The sequence below is a fragment of the Ceratotherium simum genome, chromosome 1 (genome assembly GCF_057802395.1).
Source record: "Ceratotherium simum simum isolate JZ-2026a chromosome 1, ASM5780239v1, whole genome shotgun sequence".
NCBI classification, from domain to species: Eukaryota; Metazoa; Chordata; class Mammalia; order Perissodactyla; family Rhinocerotidae; genus Ceratotherium; species Ceratotherium simum.
The window spans coordinates 22307318-22326652 of NC_141900.1; the positions used below are offsets into that span (position 1 = coordinate 22307318).

General features: G+C 37.9%; 1 protein-coding gene across 2 annotated transcripts in view; it reads right to left on the bottom strand.

Annotated features, from left to right (window-relative positions):
* The window catches only part of FAM185A (family with sequence similarity 185 member A), a 55876-nt gene extending 37822 nt beyond the window's left edge, over window positions 1-18054 (bottom strand). Inside the window, exons 1-4 of one of the 2 annotated variants that reach the window (XM_087442733.1) lie at window positions 17433-18054; window positions 14519-14628; window positions 8996-9088; window positions 4537-4675 (exon numbers count right to left, since the gene is read on the bottom strand). In XM_087442733.1, the coding sequence (XP_087298859.1) occupies window positions 4537-4675; window positions 8996-9088; window positions 14519-14628; window positions 17433-17859 (769 nt within the window). In that variant the 5' untranslated portion in view covers window positions 17860-18054. The remainder of the gene's footprint in view (window positions 1-4536; window positions 4676-8995; window positions 9089-14518; window positions 14629-17432) is intronic. The other variant, XM_004439344.3, reaches the window with a different exon arrangement.
* Between the last annotated feature and the right edge of the window lie 1281 nt (window positions 18055-19335).

The window sequence follows — 19335 nt, forward strand, 5'->3', positions numbered from 1 at the left end:
AGACCTGGTAAATCTACCTAGAAGACAGTTATTGCCATCATATTTGTGGTAAAATGGCTTTTTACAACATCTATATGTTGGGTTTTAAAAAAATCTACCTGAAAGAAAAATCATTTTAAGCCTTGTTTAAGAAAAAAGAAGCCAAACTAAATAAATCCTGAACAGGCAAGTCTTACAATGTATATATTCTCCAAGTTTGTTTTCTGTAAGTCAGATGTTTAGAAGTAGCAACATACTTTCCCATACAAACAAGGTTTAACATTCCCAAGCCAGCTTGTTTAATTATAGCCAAAATATATACCTAATTTGTGTTATATGACCATCACCATCTAGAACAAAGAATTCACCGGAATATATATTCAGAGTTCCAGCTTAGAATGATCCTTGGGATATATCTCTTCCTACTAAAATCCCAGTAGCTAGAACATAGGGACTTCCTTTCACGAGCCATGACTCTAATCTTCTCACCTACGAGGATATAGAGCTAGAACATTGCCTGCTCTTCTGTACCCATGCCACCTCCGAACTCCAAACTCCAGTAATATGTTCAGATAATCCCTTAGGACAAGGATGGAAATAGGGGTGGCACGGAAGGGAGAGGAAAGAAACTTAGGCTTGTCTGAAGGGTGATTTAAAAGTAGGCAGGCACTGGGGTGTGACTTGGAAATGAGGAGGGTTTCTTTCTTCTCTCCCTCTGTTATTTATTTATTTATTTATTTTTGTGAGGAAGATCAGCCCTGAGCTAACATCCATGTCAATCCTCTTTTTTTGCTGAGGAAGACCGGCCCTGAGCTAACATCTATTGCCAATCCTCCTCCTTTTTTTCCCTTTTTCTCCCCAAAGCCGCAGTAGATAGTTGTATGTCATAGTTGCACATCCCTCTAGTTGCTGAATGTGAGATGCCACCCCAGCATGGCCAGACAAGCAGTGCGTCGGTGTGCGCCCGGGATCCGAACCCAGGACACCAGCAGCAGAGTGTGCGCACTTAACCGCTAAGCCACAGGGCCAGCCCCCTCTTTTATATACTTACTACCACTGAAAAACCAAAGTAGAGTGAGGGCCAAGGACTAGATGGGGAAAGCAGGGTTTAACAACTGGAAGCTTTTCTACAGTGGCAACTGGATCAAATTTTCCTTTCCCCTACTACTTCTCACTGCTGTACTAGTATTACAAATAAGGAAGATGACATTCAGTCCTTCAACTAGACTGTGAGTTCTTTAAGGACAGATATCATCACCTGCCCAACTTTGTACACTTGGTGGCTGAAAATTTGGCACACAGTAGGTGGTCAACATATGTGTTGAATGAATCAATAAATATAACTGTAGTGGATGCTGTGATTCATCATCCAGAACCCCCTTTATAACTGAAGGACTTATTTTCCTAGCTGTTGGGAGTATTGCTGGCAGACAGCCCTTAGCTATCAGCCCTCTTGGGGTATTGTCTAGGGTGAAGAGAGCCATCTTGGGCCAAGATCATACTCCTTGCTGGGGCAGCTTGCATCTCATGATTGGGGATACAGGCATACCTTAGAGATATCGCGGGTTTGGTTCCAGACCACTGCACTAAAGCGAATATCGCAATAAAGCAAGTCACAGAAATTTTTTGGTTTCCCAGGGCATATAAAAGTTATGTTTATACTATATGGTAATCTATTAAGTGTACAATAACATTATGTCTAAAAAAACAATGTACATACCTTAATTGAAAAATATTTTATTGCTAAAAAATGCTAACCATCATCTGAGCCTTCAGTGAGTTGTGACTTTTTTGCTGGTGGAGGGTCTTGTAAAAAATGTAATATCTGGCGGGGCCAGCCCCGTGGCATAGCAGTTAAGTGCATGCGCTCCACTGCTGGCGGCCCAGGTTCAGATCCCGGACGCGCACCGATGCACCACTTGTCAGGCCACGCTGTGGCAGCGTCCCATATAAAGTAGTGGAAGATGGGCATGGATGTTAGCCCACGGCTAGTCTTCCTCAGCAAAAAGAGGAGGATTGGCATGGATGTTAGCTCAGGGCTGATCTTCCTCACAAAAAAAAAAAATGTAATATCTGGGGCCGGCCTGGTGGTGTAGTGGTAAGTTCGTGTGCTTTGCTTTGGCGGCCCAGGGTTCATGGGTTCGGATACCAGGCGTGGACCTGTGCACGACTTATCAAGCCATGCTGTGGCGGTGTCCCATATAAAGTAGAGGAAGATGGGCATGGATGTTAGCCCAGGGCCAATCTTCCTCAGCAAAAAGAGGAGGATTGGCAACAGATGTTAGCTCAGCGCTAATCTTCCTCACACACACAAAAAAGTAATATCTGCAAAGCGCAATAAAACGTGGTATGCCTGTTTAAAGATCCAGCTCCCCTCATCCCAACTTGAGACAATTCTAAGGACCATCCTAGCTTCAGGGCTCCTCCTTGATGTTGTTGAGGCTGCATTACAGTCCAACTTCTCCCATGGAAATTGGGCTTCCTTCGTTTATATGGCATCGGTCCCAAGAGGCTTCACTAGTAAACTTGCTGCACTCTAATTTCCATCTCAGAGTTTGCTTTCAAGAAACCCAACTTGAGACAACAGTCCAAAAGAAGATCTAGGTCTGACCCCGATTTAAACCAACCAAGGAAAGGTATTTGACTTCATATTAACGGTCAGTAAATATAAAGGAGTTTAGAAAGGCTAAGGAATGAACTCTTTTTATCTCTAGCAATTTGTTTCCACTTCAGCTACTTTAAATAATCAGGAGACCTACAGTATTTTGAGGACTACCTCAAAAAAAGTACATCTGTTTTACTGTCATGTAAGCTATTAATGACAAACCATACCAAATTCAATACTTGTCTAACTTGAAAGCAGAAAAAAAATTAATGAATTTAGTGTAAACATGGTATAAGGCACTGCAAAGAGAGCTGTTTTTATTGTGGGTGTTAATCAAGCTGACTTTATAGGAATTGCTTTTCCACTAAAAGCTACTCAACATATTAAATACAGTACTTTTAACTGCAATTAACCGTTAGAAATTCAATGCTTACATAAAAATCACTATTAAAATATGAAAAGTTGCAAATTACCAGAACTATTCAAGGCACAGCTGAGTAAAAAATAAATAAATGAATAAGTAACAAAACTTTTTGCTTTATCTGGATACAGCTCCATTGGAATCAAGCTATTTTGGGCTCAAATAATACCTTAATGTTGCAAGAATGGTTGATAAGGTTTAACTGTTAAATTGAGGCTCAAGAATTACTTTAAGCATATAAGTATTCATTTTTTTAGATTATTTTTTTTTTTAACTGTAAGACTACTTGCCAGTTTGCTACACAGCATGGCTAGCACTAGCCATACTTTCTAATACCACCTAATAATTCATGCTCACTACTAAAATCTGGAGGTTTTGCCAAAGTGTATAGATACCAATATTCAGCTTTCCTATAGAAGTTAAATAAATGGTCTATATATGGAAAACGTTTCAGTCTACACTTCCAGGAAAATGGTCCAAAAGGCATTTAGCAGATGTGTATATTTTTATTTTTACTGCGCTTCTTGCCAGAATAAGCGACTCTTAATTCTATCTGTATATATTTCAGAAAACATACCTGGACTTGAATCATCTCCTATGTGGAAATTTAAGAAGCATGCTGAATGACACTGAATACGAGCACGCCCTTTGCCATATTACTTCACCGTTATGCTCTTCTTTTCTTTCAATAACACAAAAGTTAACTAAGGAATATTACTTGTCTGCAGAGACATGTTTTGAAAGTCACAAGATGATATTTAATCAAAGAAAACTGAAAATGGCAGGGTACTGAGGACCTGGTGCCAATACTAATATACATAAAGCATTTTAACCAAAATTACTATCACTGAGTTGCTATAATTTGATTCTACAAATGTTTCACTAATTTATTTAATCCTTAGCTTCCCTATCATAAAAGCAACCACTCAGAACCCATCTTTATTTTTAACACCATTTTTATTTCATTGTGCTTTCCTCTGAATATCTCCCGCACATATTTTCTTATTTGTTTCCTTTTATAAGGAAATGCATTAAAAGTAAGAATTAGTGGCCGGCTGGTGGCGCAAGTGGTTAAGTGCGCGCACTCCACTGCAGCCGGGGGGTTTGCCGGTTCGGATCCCAGGTGCGCACTGACGCACCGCTTGTCAAGCCATGCTGTGGCGGCGTCCCATATAAAGTGGAGGAAGATGGGCACGGGTGTTAGCCCAGGGCCAGTCTTCCTCAGCCAAAAAAAAGAGGAGGATTGGCAGATGTTAGCTCAGGGCTGATATTCCTCACAAAAAAAAAAAAAAAATTATTATTAGTTTCATATATAACAGTATAATATTCAATTTCTTGCCAAAATAAAATTAAATAGCTTTGAGTTATTTTATTTTATGGGTTTTTTAAAAGATGGTTAGTCTGCCATTAATTATTTAGACAACCAGCTTCATGATGGCAGATCCTTCTTCAACTACAGAGAAACAGAGTCATCTCTTAAAATTTACATTATGTGGAAAGTCTGAGATGTATCAGGTCTTTTTCATCTTACCATGAACACTTCCTAACGTAATATCCCCAGCAGCAGAAGATAGAAATGATGATTCTGTATAAAGATACTTGGCTTTCAGCAAACCATCTTCAGTAGATATATTAATAGAACTTCCCTGAAGTTTATCTATGGTCACAATCTAGTAAGAGAAAGACTCAAATCAGTTCATTATAAAACAAAGACTGGTAAAAAGCCAGAATGGTATCTACAGAATTAGTGGGTGACTACATAAAAAGTTACTACCCAGTACACAATCACTTTATTGACTTTGATTCCCTAGCTTTAATTACAAGATTGTGAACAACAGTGTATTCTCTGGAATGTGAAATAGACCTACTATATTCCCTCATTTATTTAGATCTTTAATTTCTCTTAATAATGTTTTATATTTTCTAAGTATTGTTCCTCTTCATCTTTTGTTAAATTTATTCCTATCTGATATTTTCTAAATGCTATTATTAAAGATATCTTTTTTTAACTTCATTTTATCTTAATTGGTCTTTGTATTTGACCTTAAATCCAACAACTTCACTAAACTCACTTACTAATTCCAATAATTTACCTGAATTTAAAAAATTTTTCTACATGCATAATTATATTGTCTACAAGTGATAGTTTCATTTCTTCCCTTCCAATCCTTATATTAATATTGTTTTTCCTGTTCTTTTCTGCCTTACTATCTGGCTCAGGCCTCCAATTCAACGGTAAATAGAAGCATTGGTAAGCATCCTTATCTTATTCCTGTTCTCAGCGGGAAAGCTGACAACATCTCATCGAGTATGATACTTCCTATAGATATCTTTTAGACCCCTTTTATAAGATTTAGGAGGTTCCCTTCTATTTCAAATTTGTTTTGTTGTTGTTGTTTAAATTATGAATGGTTTTTGAACTTTAGCACATACTTTATCTGATTTTGGTGACTATTATTTGATTTTTCTCCTTTCGTCTGTTAATATAGTGAGTACACTATTATTTCTAGAACTTTTCCACTTTACATGTAATAAGGCAATAGCTTTCCATTGAACAAAATGGAAGGAATTTACTATTTATCCCTAAGCTTCCTTAATGAAATTTAGTATGTATTTATGTCTCAAATACTGAGCACAATGTATAATGAAGACATCTAGTTTAGGATTCCAAATCATCTTTTATAGTATTTTAAACAAATGTTTTATAAGCATAAAGTGAGTGTTAATATAAAACTGTTGACATAAAAACTGAATCACCAGGAAGGCTTGCCACAGTTTTGCCCAGGGTCAAATTCAACTATTACACTGGGGTGTTTAAAGAAAGAGCATCATTGTTTTGAAATACATTGGCATCAGTGTCATCCACTCCTAATATGTCCTTCAAAAACTGTTGAGAGTTCAAAATGTTATTTAATAAGAATTGAGTTTCAAGAACACTAAAATATTAGAAGACTAATAAAAGTACAAAAAGAGAAAGGAAAGAAAAGAAAAGAGGTTCTTACGGAAAGCCCCAGCAAATCAAGTGAAAGTACAACACCTCCCCCACCACAATAATATAGTTATTTTAACCAATCATTCCATAAAATTAATTTCAAAGAAATCCAAGTCACTGAGGGCCACACTATAATGCACTATATCAGATACTAACTAGAACAACTAAACTTAGAACAACTGACTTAAACTTAGCAAAATACTGAGGCTCTAATTTATAGTTATTAATGCTAATGGAAGAGTCATAAATAGCTTCTTTGGATTAAACTGTATAGTTTGCTTATTAATAGATTTGGTCATTTTAAGAAAGAACAAAAAGTAGATCCCAAAATCAATACCTTCCTGACAGAGATATTGCTATGAATTAATTTTCTTTTCTACACAAGAAGGAAAACTTTTCATAAGTTTAGTTATTGTAAATCAACATTACATATAATGAAAACCAAGTTTTAAGGAAGCACTGTGGCTTTGTAGCTCAAACTAAGAAAGAGGTCAGCTAACAACTATGTCATCAATTAATCCAACAATCAGATGAAATGGATTTCTGTCTTCTCTGTTCCAAATTTAGGATACTGAAATTAATGATACAATTTAAAAAGAGCCACTCCATATAAAATGACATGTAAAGAATGCTGTTATGTGTTTATAGTGCTCTTCAATTCTCACAATTTTGTTGAGTAGGAAAAACAAGTAATACCATCCCTGTTTTATGAATAATGAAATGGAGTCTCAGTAAAGTTAACTGGTAGATCTAGGACTGGTCAAGTTATCTTTCCTGTGTTTCATTTACCTTTATCATCATCATTATAGTAAACACTATATTAGAGCTAGCTATGTGTCAGACATTGTTTCAAGTACTTTATCTGTATTAACTAATTTAATCCTTATAACAACTCTCTAAGTTAAGTCCATTACTATTATTTCATTTTCCAGAAAACCAAGGCATATAGAGGTTAAGTAACTTTTCTGAAGTTAAAGAGCTTAGTAAGTGGCTAAGCCAGGATTAAAACCCAAGTAGTTTAGTTCTCAATTCCGTGCTCTTAACCAATTCATTATACTGCCTCTCAAATATCCAAAGCACACTTCTATGAAAATTGTATATTAAAAGTTAACATATTTCACAAGCATTTATTTTACATAAAAGAATACTAAGAAATATGCTTTAAAAATTAACGCTATATATAATATAAATAGAAAGAAATATTTAGACTGATTCTTCAGCACAATATAAAATTCAATCAGACAAGAAACAAAATAGTATAATAGAAAGTAGAAATAAATGAATATTTAATAAACCATGAAAGTTGGAACAAATAAATAACTAATGAGTGGAGACAGTGGCCAAAACATTCGAAATAGCAAATAATTAAGATATGATATAGATTCTTCTCTGATACTTATATTTGAATGTAAATATGTAATATTCTGGTAACTTAGATAATTTCAAATAACATAAGCCATCATTTAAAGGACAGAGTTTGAAGGAGCTGCAAAGTTTTCCTATTTTCCTTTTGCACCTCCAAGATCACAGCAATTTGAGAGGTAAAACTAAATGTCATCTCAAAAGAGCTGTCACATAAGGCCAGGGGGTGTTTCACTACTTTCCTAGTTTAATTTAAAGGATAAATTTAAATGTTTGGGTTTAAACAGTCTCCCACAGGTTCTAAGAGAAAGGTGAAGGAAAATAAAAGTGACAACAGTAGAAATAATTACTGTTATAATCTACTTTGTTTAATTATGCCAACAATAATCTACCTACAAGATACCCTTATAATTCCTCCCTACCAATTATCTGAGAATAAAGCTGAGTATGGAATTTAACAAATTTATAATAAAAGATCCTTGCAAATTGTATAAGAGTAATATAAAAGGTGACTCAGATCTTTCTCAAAGATTTAAAACATTATTGATCATATTTTAAAAATTATGACAATTTATACTTCAAAATCATATCTTTACTCTTAATACCATGCTAAATCACAGAAAGCAACAAAAGTTGATTAAAAAATACAAACAGGGGCTGGCCCCAGGACGTAGTGGTTAAGTTCCTACGCTCCGCTTTAGCAGCCCGGGGTTTGCAGGTTTGGATCCCAGACACGGACCTACACACTGCTTGTCAAGCCATGCTGTGGTGGCGTCCCACATATAAAAAATAGAGGAAGACTGACACAGATATTAGCTCAGTGACTATCTTCCTCAAGCAAAAAGAGAAGGATTGGCAGCAGATATTAGCTCAGGGCCAATCTTCCTCACCAAAATTACAAACTATCTTCTTGGGCCAGCCCCGGTGGCCTAGTGGTTAATTTCGGCGCACTCTGCATCGGCAGCCCAGGTTCAGTTCAGTTCCCGGGCATGGACCTACACCACTTGTCTCAGTGCCCGTGCTGTGGCGGCGGCCCACATACAAAATAGAGGAAGACAAGCAACAGATATTAGCTCAGGGAGAATCTTCCTCAGCAAAAAAAAAACAGAGACAAAAACTATCTTCTTAACCAAAATCCCTATGGCTAACAAAAGCTTTTGGAGAATAGTAATGCTATATAATGGTGCCCTCTTGTGGAAAATACTGAAGAAAGTTGAGTTTTGAAACGTCCTTTAATTGCCTACAGGCAAAGTAAGCAGGTATTGGAAAAATATTCAAATAAACCTAACATATAAGAAAAATTTAAGCCTGATACTGGTGATATTACTTAATGACCAATTTTAATTTATGGTCACAAAAATAAAAATCTCTTCAGAACTAGAATTAAATATTAAGTATTTAAAGTTGTTATTGATTCCAAATAAGAAATTAAATAACTGTCAAAAGTATTAAATCACAAATTAAAATTTAAATTGTATAATATTTAATCACTTCAATTTCAAATTTGAATTTACTCAAGAACTAAAATGCATGAAAAAGGAAACGTTATGCCACAAATTTTGTAGAACCTACCCACTGTGTTAGCCAACTTGATGCAAAATTGCAATTACTAAAAAAAAGAAAGTTTCAACCTTACACTTTTATCTGATGCATGAATGTTTATATTTCCATAAACTGTTCCCAGACAGATCACTTTGCCTCCTTTTGTTTGAACACGTAATTTTTGACTCTGAAAGACAAATACAAAAATAAATATAGAGAGAATAAATTTGACTTATAGTAATAAAAAAATTTCCAACATTTTGTACATTTGTTTTTAAATAATAATAAAGCAGCAAAAGAGGAACCCAGACTGAAATAGAAATGTTCTGTTTGGAATAATAACCTCAACCAGAAAAGAATGTCAACTGCTGTTACAGGGATTAACTAAGTTATCTGGACTCAAAGGGAGAAAGAAGAGATACCTAGGTGTTCCAGTAGCTTCACTGAAGATGGGCTTGGGAATCAAAGATCACTGAGACTGGCCAACTAAACATAAATGATGATGAAGATGACAACTATAATCACTGTTATTGTTCATCATTATTAATAATAATAGTCACCACTTACTTGGCATTTTCTTTGCACCAAATACGATACTCACTACTTTACGTGAACTATCATTGAATCCTCACAACTCAGAGAGATGGGCATTATATTTTTCCCATTTCACAGAGGAAGAAATCCAAGAATCAGAAACGTTAAATAACTTTATCAGGTGACACAGTTAGAAAACAACAAAATCTAAACTAACAGGATCAAGATCTGTATGATTTCAAAACCCACACTCTTATGGCTGAAGTCATCTGAAGGATATATTCACACTTAGGGTAACAGCCCAGTGACTGCTTAACTTTCTAGCACAACACATCCCAGAAACTGGAACTAAGTGAAATGCCCCTAAAGCACAAATAAAACAGTAGTCACAGTCAGCTTCCTCTGCCAGACAAAAGATATGTGTGTGTAACTTGATTTCATACTGGCAATGGTGGCAGAAACTACTATAGGTCCACCAAAATCCATTTTTTTCCCCAAAGAAAAAGGAGTATAGCTGGGCCCATGAAGAGACGATATTTTTCAGCTTCCCTTACCTCTTAGGTGTTGCTAAGTTCTTGCTAATAGAATGTAAGTGGAAATGCTATGTGCAATTTCCAGGCTGGTGCTTTTAGAAGAGTTGGTATGCCTTCTCTGTGCTCTGCCCCTTCCACCAAATGAGTGCAGATTACAATAAGGCTCTAAGAGATGGCAGAGCCAGAAGATGGAAGGAACCTAGAATCACTGAATAGAAAAGAGCCATCCACACACTTGAACACAAGTGAGAAATAAACTACAGTTGTATATGAGCCATTAGATGTTTGGTCTATTTTTTAGAGTAGCTTACTTTACCTTAACCATTTACATATGTCTTCAATTCTGCCACAATTATAAAGAGAAAAAGAATAGGTAAACAGCAGAGGAAGAACAACAGCAAAACCAAACTCACCAAAATCATGACCAGCAACAGCAGAGAAGTGTCTAAAATGTAGGGACAAAAAAATTCAAAACAACCATATACCTTCTGGTTGCTTTACTAAGGGGTCACAGTAAAACCTTAGGTAATATAGCCCAGGAGGCCGGCCCCGTGGCTTGGTGGTTAAGTGAGCGCGCTCCACTGCTGGCGACCGGGGTTCGGATCCCGGGCTCGCACCAACACGCTGCTTCTCCGGCCATGCTGAGGCCGTGTCCCACATACAGCAACTAGAAGGATGTGCAGCTATGATACACAACTATCTACTGGGCCTTTGGGGGGAAAAAATAAATAAATAAAATCTAAAAAAAAAAAAAAAAAATATATAGCCCAGGAATGGGGGCCAGCCCATCGGCATAGTGGTTAAATTCATGTGCTCTGCTTTGGAGACCCAGAGTTTGCAGGTTCGGATCCTGGGCGTGGACCTATGCACCACTCATCAAGCCATGCTGTGACAGCGTCCCATGTACAAAATAGATGTTAGCACAGATGTTAGCTCAGGAAAAGAGCTAACAAAATCTTCCTCAGCAAAAAGAGGAAGATTGGCAACTCTTCTTCAGCAAAAAGAGGAAGATTGGCAACAGATGTTACCTCATGACCAATCTTCCTCACCAAAAAAAAAAAAAAAAAATGCCCAGGAATGAATTTCAAAAAATTTAGTGAAAAGGGCAAAATGAATCATTCTTAAAAAGTTATCTGTATTACAGCATGGTAGACTGCTTCATGCCCATAGAGACATAAGTCTGAAGTCAAACTATATTTAACACAGTCTTTATCAAGCAGATAAGTAATTGATGAACTTTAGAAAAGAGTATCTCCAAAACAACTGTTATTTTAAATCAAGAGTTCTTAAGCTTGCATGAATTTCTACAGAGTCTGTGAAACTTATGAAATTGTAAGCAAAATTTCATATACATGTGCATTTTTTTCTAAGGAGACAATCGTCAGATTTTCAAAGAGGTCTAAGGCTCAAAAATGTTAAGAGCTATTGTTATAATTTAAAGTTCATCTAATTACAAAAAAATGTGAAGTAGATTATAAAATTTAAAAAAATATGTAAAACAAAATAGTTAAAATAAATGTCTAAATAAATCAAAAACTATTTAGTATAATATAAACTATTATACTGCATAAAATGCGAATGTGTGGCATTCAGTGAGTTAAGGGTCTGTTGCCTAAAAAGTTTGCTTACCTATTCCCTAAGAAAGCTGAATAAATGTGGTATTGCCATACATTTTGCTTGGACAATAAAGAAGGGTGAAAGAGCAAGAGCTTAGAAATCAGAAAGACCCAAGTTCAAATCTCAGCTCAATTTATTAGCTATGTGAACCTAAATGAGTTCCTAAATCTCTTGGTACCTCATACTTTCTTCCTTGATAAAAGGAAGAAATTTCAAGAATTAAATGAAGGCTTAGCTAAGTTTCCTGGTACATAATAAGGACTCAGTAAACAGTAGCTATTATTACTGCTGTAAACATTTTTTTGTTGTTGTTGTTAGTGCTACTGAGTCAATTCTGACTCCTAGTGACCCCCTGCACAGCAAAGCAGAACCCTGCCAGGTCTTTCTGCGCCATCCTCTCACCTTCCAGCACTATATCAGACAATGCTCCAGCTGCTATTCATAGGGTTTTCATCACCAATTTTTTTGTAAGTGGGTGGCCAGATGCTTCTTCCTAGTCTGTCTAGATTGGAAGCTCCACTCAAACCTGTCCACCATGGGTGACCCTGCTGGTATTTGACATACCAGTGGCATAGCTTTCAGCATCACAGCAACATACAGCTGCCACAGCATGACAACTGACAGATAGGTGGTATGGTTCCCTGACAGGGAAACAAACCTGGGCCAGGGTGGTGAGAGCACCGAATCTTAACCACTAGATCACCAGGGTTGGCTAAAACATTTTATTACATAGATAAAATATATTTCAAGTCCTTAAAATGAGTGGAAGAGAAACATACTAATAGGTGATCATTAATTCAAGATAATGATATTGTACCATATTTAAAGCTTAAATTAGATATTTTACCAAGTGTTCCCATTTGTGAATTTAAGTCAGTTAAAACCTAAGATCTCAAGAATAATTGTCTTAACTTTAGTATACATTAGGATCCACTGGACCCAATTTTAGTTCTTGAGTTTCTTTTTTGAGCTATTCTATTTGTAAGGACTGATATTTTATGACTTGCATTCTTTCTTAGAGGTCTTCCAAAAAACAAATAGAAAATTTAGTTATTTTTTAAAAATAGAATAAAACTCATTCTATATTAAAATTACCATACCATATCCACTGGACTCTTTTGTAAATCTAAAATACATTATGGGATCTTAGTGTTCTTGTTTTTCATATATATATATATTTTTTTTTTTTTTTTTTTAAGATTTTATTTATTTATTTTTTCCCCCCAAAGCCCCAGTAGATAGTTGTATGTCATAGCTGCACATCCTTCTAGTTGCTGTATGTGGGACTCGGCCTCAGGATGGACGGAGAAGTGGTGCCTCGGTGCGCTCCGGGGATTCGAACCCCAGCCACCAGCATCAGAGCGCGTGCACTTAACCACCAAGCCACGGGGCCGGCCCTCATATATTTTATAACATAATTTTTTGCTATTTTATTATCCTAGGAGTTATTTCATCATTATTCATTAATTATTCCCAACTATGCTAAAAAAAGACTAAAATAATAAGACAACAGAAGAATGATGGACTTGCCTAGAATGGTGGTTCTCAAATAAAGGTGGTTTTGTCCCCCAGAGAACATGTGACAATGTGTGGAGATATTTTTCATTGTCATAACTAAGGAGTGTGCTACTGGCATTTAGTAGGTAGATGCCAGGGGTGCTGCTAAACATCTCACAGTTCACAGGTCTGGCCCAATAACAAAGAATTATGTGGCCCCAAATGTCAATAGTGCCAAAGATGAGAAACTATTTTTCATTTTAAGCCCATCATGGCAAAAAGAAGAAAATTAACAAAAAAGATCTTTCAGAATTATGAGATGAATCAACATAATGCAACTCAGAGACAGACAGCAGCATACTAGCTCCTAGTTTTGATTGTGAAATTGAAAATCTAAGACTCTGAGTCTTCAGAGGACAATATTCTAGATGAATTTTCTGAAACTCCAGCATTGATGAGTGAACAATATATTTCGAAGGACAAAAGGAACTATGGTATTCTCATCCGGTTAGTCATTCGACATGAAGACTTCACTGTGAATCTTCTACAACAAGAACCTAAACCATCTCGTTTTGCTAAAAGGACATGTGATAGTATTCTTTAATCTTTTATGATATTTGTGCAACGAAATTTATTTGAAATGGTTCACATGTGGACAGATCCTAAAAGCAGGTGTGCAAACTAAAGTGGTTGGAACAAATGACGTAAAAATTAAAAAATGCATCAAATTAATCATTCTAATTAGTGTTTATAAATCTAAAAGTGCAAATGTTTTGTAATTGTGAAGCAAAGACGACTGACTTCTCTTCAACAAAGTTATATGCCATCAAAGTTCACAAAAATATTGTGTTTTGAATATGCAAATGTAAGAAGTACCAGTAGTAACCTAGAACCTGTCAGAGATGTATCTGCCATCATTTAGAGCTAAGACCAATCTAATTTTAAGAAAATTAAATATATAAGTGTTATTACAAAATAAGATGAATCATTTGTTGTTTAGCACAAATACCTACTTAATCCTTAAGTAATGAGCTACTTGGTACAGAAAAATGTGATTAATCAAATATTTTAAGCACATTTATAGTGCTTAAAGACTTTTCCTTTTATTAAATGGAAGAAAGTCATTCATTAAAATTAAAGTTTCTTTAACTTAATAAGACCTCAGAATACTAAGAATGTACTATTAGTTTCACTGAACACTTTGAAATGAAACCTAAAAGGAATATGAGGAAAAACCTTCAAAGTTGCTACAACCTCTGTACTTTCAGAACAGAACTGATTTCAAGAAAAATTTTTGCAAGGAATTTCTGAGTGATGAATAAATGATACTCAATATTTTGAAAAACAGAATAATAGCTTTAGTTTGATACTTCAATTCATAGTCTAAGGTTTTTTAAAAAAAGAATATTGAAACCAAGTTAGAAAAATGCTTATACCTTAACAGACTGTAAGATGCTGGTCCCTTGCTCAGTTTCAATTTTACAATTATCACACTCAATATTTTGGACTTTTACACAGCCAGATCCTGATGACTTGATATTCAAGTCTAGAAATGATAAAAGAACAAACAAGTTAGTACTATTGTTAATGGACTCCAAAGCGTTTTAGTACCCCCTAGAAATCCAGCTCCTTAGTTACGCCCATAACATTACTAAACCCTGGAGAGAGCATACATGTCAGCAGTCTCTTTCTAAAGGTAAGGGGTCTCCACTATGGCAACAGGACCAAATTTACTGCCCTTTTCTGCCTTTTATTAGAAATAAAGCAGTTATTTCTTTTCTTGTGTTTTTTTTTTTTGCTGAGGAAGATTTGCCCTGAGCTAACATCTGTGTCAATCTTCCTCTATTTTGTATGTGGTTGCTGCCACTGCATGGCCGCTGATGTGTGGTATTGGTTCACGCCTGGGAAGAACTGAACCCAGGCCGCCAAAGCAGAGCACACCAAACTCAACCACTAGGCCATGGGGCCAGCCCCCTAAAGCAGTTATTTCTGTTAGCTTATATCATTTAAAGAGAGAAGGCAATATAGGAGGGAAGTAAAGGAGGCCAGAGACTCCAATTCTTATAGGCACTGCTGGGAAAGATCATAGAAGCTTCTTCCCCACTGAGAAAACACACATACACACACGCGCGCGCACACACACACGCTTGACTAAGAATACAGCAAGTTAACAAGTCATTATGGTAAACTGGATAAGTCAGTTAGCCTATTCTGTCTTATATTCATGAAGATTTAAAGATGTGTTCCCAAACCTCCCCCAAATTAAAAGCATATTGCAGGAGTAGCATGGATCAGTATATATGATCATAATTTAGGTTTTTAAATTTTATCTCTAACCTTTCATATCTAAAAAATGAGGATATTGCTATGTAGCTATATCACAAGGTATCTGAAGTAATAATAAATGGGAACAACTTTTGGAAAAATCTAGTACTAAAAAGTATTAAAACCACAAGGTTGTGAATAAATAAGTGATATCTGAAGAAAGTTTAGAAAATAAGGAGTAACAGGTGCCATCCTTGGCTGTCAATTTAAGATGTAACCTTAGGTGTCTCTATATAAAAATTAAAAAAAAAAACACTGATATTTAATACCTAATTTGAATAAATATTGATGATTTCCCTTAAACCAGACTAGAGAGGTAAACACTGTGTTGCCCCAAACACAAACTACTGGGGCCTAACACCACAATTTCAATAGTTATGGCATAAAAATCAGTTTCTACAGTTGTATATATGGCAGTCTCTACTTTATAAAGGTTTAAAATAACAGCAATATATTGGTTGGAATTAATCTAAAATATATTTAAAAAGACAATACCCCATATTTAAATAGATGCAAATGTAACTGCAAAATTTTTACCCAGTTAAGCAGTGTTACAACATAAGGCTTGATCTAAGGCAGCGCTGACAGACAGAGAAACAGATTCTAAATATACTCTACCCTCACTAGGTAGGTAGAGAAGTTAAGGCTAGACACTGAGCAATAGTAATGCTACTCACTCAATTCACTGAAACAGGTAATAGACAAACTGGAGGAACAAGTAAGTATGAAGAGAACTGAATTATGTGGATTTGAGGGGCCCATGGAATAGACTTATGGAAACAGTAAAATTGGAACTGGGATTCTGGCTCTAAAAAGAGGAATCAACAAATAATGAGGTTTGGGATCACCAGCACAGGTAGTTCCATTTTTATCTGTGCTGCCATAAAATTTTGCTTATCTCTATTTCAATACTCAGTCTATTTTGTATTACAATAACTTACTGGCAAATCTTCCTCCCCACACCAGACTGCTACATTTTGAAGTTAAGGTCTCTTATTTATCTAGGCTAGTTAAAAGAAGCAATAAAGCACTGTGGTTGAACAGACTCCACTGAGTTCAAATCCCAGCTGCACCACTATATATCTGAGAGGGAATAGGCACATTTCTTGATCTCCACTAGAACATAAGTTTCATGAAGGCATGGGTTTTTTCTGTTAGTTCACCCACAACAAATACTCGCTTTATGAAACCTGCTGTATCTCAATTTCCTTATCTGATTTGGTGACAATAACAGTATCTATAGTGCAATCGTAAGGATTAGAAAAGATTATCTATCAGTGTTAGCAGCTATTATGATCATCATCAATATCCTCCTTCAGTCCCAGGAAAGCGGGGAGCCTGGGGAGACTTTCCTAGAAAAGTGTCGTGTATACAGTGGCTCGCATTTGAGAAATAACAGGGAACCCAAACACCTAGGAAACATATCTTGCAGGCACTATCAATTGGAGTTTCCCAGGCAGCCCTACTATGTGTTTCTCTTCAAAGCCTGCTCCTCACCGAAAATTTACTTAGGCCAAAAATAATAGAGATGTATCAGTAAGCAGCTGGGTGCCCTATTTGAAGCTTGGTCCAGGTTAGATATGAACATCCTCTGGACAGGGCTGTTTGGGGACAGACCCCCAAGGCTCTGAGCAAGGGGAAATGTGGATGGACTGCCACACCACTGAATGGTTTATCAAGAAACTTGAACTCTGAAAACGAAACCACTTTGCTATTGACAGAAGGTAACAGAAATAGGAACAGAGTGCCAAAGGAGAACGTAAGGGGCTCCACAAATGTTATCTGACTTAGATTATTCCAAATCATCTTTCCATTCGATTTACAAAATTTCTGTAATTGGGAACCTAATTCTACCTACTATTCGAAAACTCAAAGTAGAACAGAAAAAAAGAGGCAGCTTCCGAAGGGGACAACTATAAGTTAAGTTAGAAAGTCACATGCAATTAAAAGTGCACGTCGGCCTAAGGGAAGAAGCTCGCTGGGGGTGCCCCGGACCCACACCCGGTGTCACTTCACTTCACTTGCCGAACTTCAGGGGTGCGTGCACCTCCACGGCAGCCCGGGGGTCGATGGACTCGGACACGACGGCCACCTCCCTCAGCGCCTCGTCGTACGTCACCCGCAGGCCGGCCGGGCCCCGCGCCGCACCCTCCTCCGCCCCGCTCACCGCCACCAGCACGCGGTCGCCGTCCGGGTAGGCGAGGGGGTCGAGGGGCCTCACGGCCAGGTGGCATGGGAGCCGCGCCCGCAGGCGCCCGAACGGGCTCACCAGCAGCGCCCACTCCGTCAGAGTCCCCCGCGCGGGTCCCGGCGGGGGGACCTCGGGCTCGGACCCAGCGGAGCCATACGACCCGGCCTGACGAGCCCGACACGCCCAGCGTCCGACGGCCCACGCTCGGAGCTGACCCAGCCGGAGGCAGCCGAGCCTCCCGGCCGAGCTGGGGGCGAACATGGCGCGCCCCTCTCGCGTTCCCTCAGATCACCTCAGTCACAAGTCAGTCCCGCCACGGCCAGTCGACTTGGCCACTGAGCCCACTCAAGTCAAAAAGGAGACATTTGCGAGGATTTGCTGAAGCAAAAGCAAGACTGCTTACTACGTCCGGCAATTTAAACCTCAGCCTCACACGCCTGAGCGGCAAGTGAGAATTTCAAATATCTTAGTATTCACCTTGACCAGACCTCGTCGCCTAGCCCCGCCCCTTCGCCAAGGCCGACGGGATAGGTAGTTCTTAGAGGGCCAGTCATCGAAGGGCTCTGGGCAGCGTAGAAACTACATATCCCAGGAGGCAATGCGCATGATAGAATCGTAGTAACAGCGAGTGTTAGACTGGGCTCAGAAGGCGCGCGCTCTTTGCCTCAAGTCCCTTAGCCATTGGAGAGAAGGAAAAGAAAAATCTACTTGGGAATCCAACTGACCAATGGAAAGCGTGGAAGGGGCAAGGTGGGCAAGGCTATGTGGTTTCCTTGGATACCGAGGACGCGACTTCTTTGGAGAGGGTGAAGCTTTGAAGAGCGGCTCAAGAGGTCGTAACCCACAGAGAAAAATAGAAGCCTAAATAAGGATCAGGACCAAGGGAAGGGGTAAGAAACTGCTTTTAAAGGTGGGAACTAGATGCAAAGTAGAAGTACCTTCAGTGGATGGTTAGATCCAAACTTCGCTAAACTAGTGCGGAGTACCCTGGGATGGAGAATCCCTTGGTAACAGGATAAAGAGCCGGATTGGCGCTTTTCCAGGGAACTCCCTCTTTCCCTATAGCAGATAAAGGAATAGGGTTGAGTCCTGCGAAGTGATCTTAGGCCAGTCATTGGACGTCTCTGGGTTTTAATTGCTCGCTCTGAAAATGAGGTCAATAATACCTTCTTTGTCTTGCCTCAAAGGTTTTTGTAAGGATCAAATGAGATAATAGATGTGAACGCGGTGTACAGGCTACAAATTTGCAATGTAAATTACTGTATGTTTATTTTAACTATAGCATTGACTGTAAGCTACCAAGAAAAATCTGAGAGATCAGGATGTGTTGACAATAGCACTGATCGTTTTAACTACAAGTGATCCTCAGTTTTAGGGCTAAAATAACAAAAAAGAGAGAGTCAGCATCGTGCAGTGGGAAGATCATGCAACTGGTTATTTTCCTGGCTGTGCCACTGGTTCATCTGGGTTACCTGGACCTGTTTCTTCAGCTTTAAGATCAGGAAGGATTGTACTAAATGACTCTATAAGGTCTCTTTTACCTTTTATTATTCTGTGGGCAATTTAAAAATGAAAAAAAACAAAAAAACAGATTGGGGACCCGCCAGGTGGCATAGCCGTTAAGTTCGCGCGTTCTGCTTGGGCAGACCGTGGTTCGCTGGTTTGGATCCTGCGTGGACCTACTCACCGCTCATCAAGCCATGCTGAGGTGGCGTCCCATACAGAAGAGCTACAGCT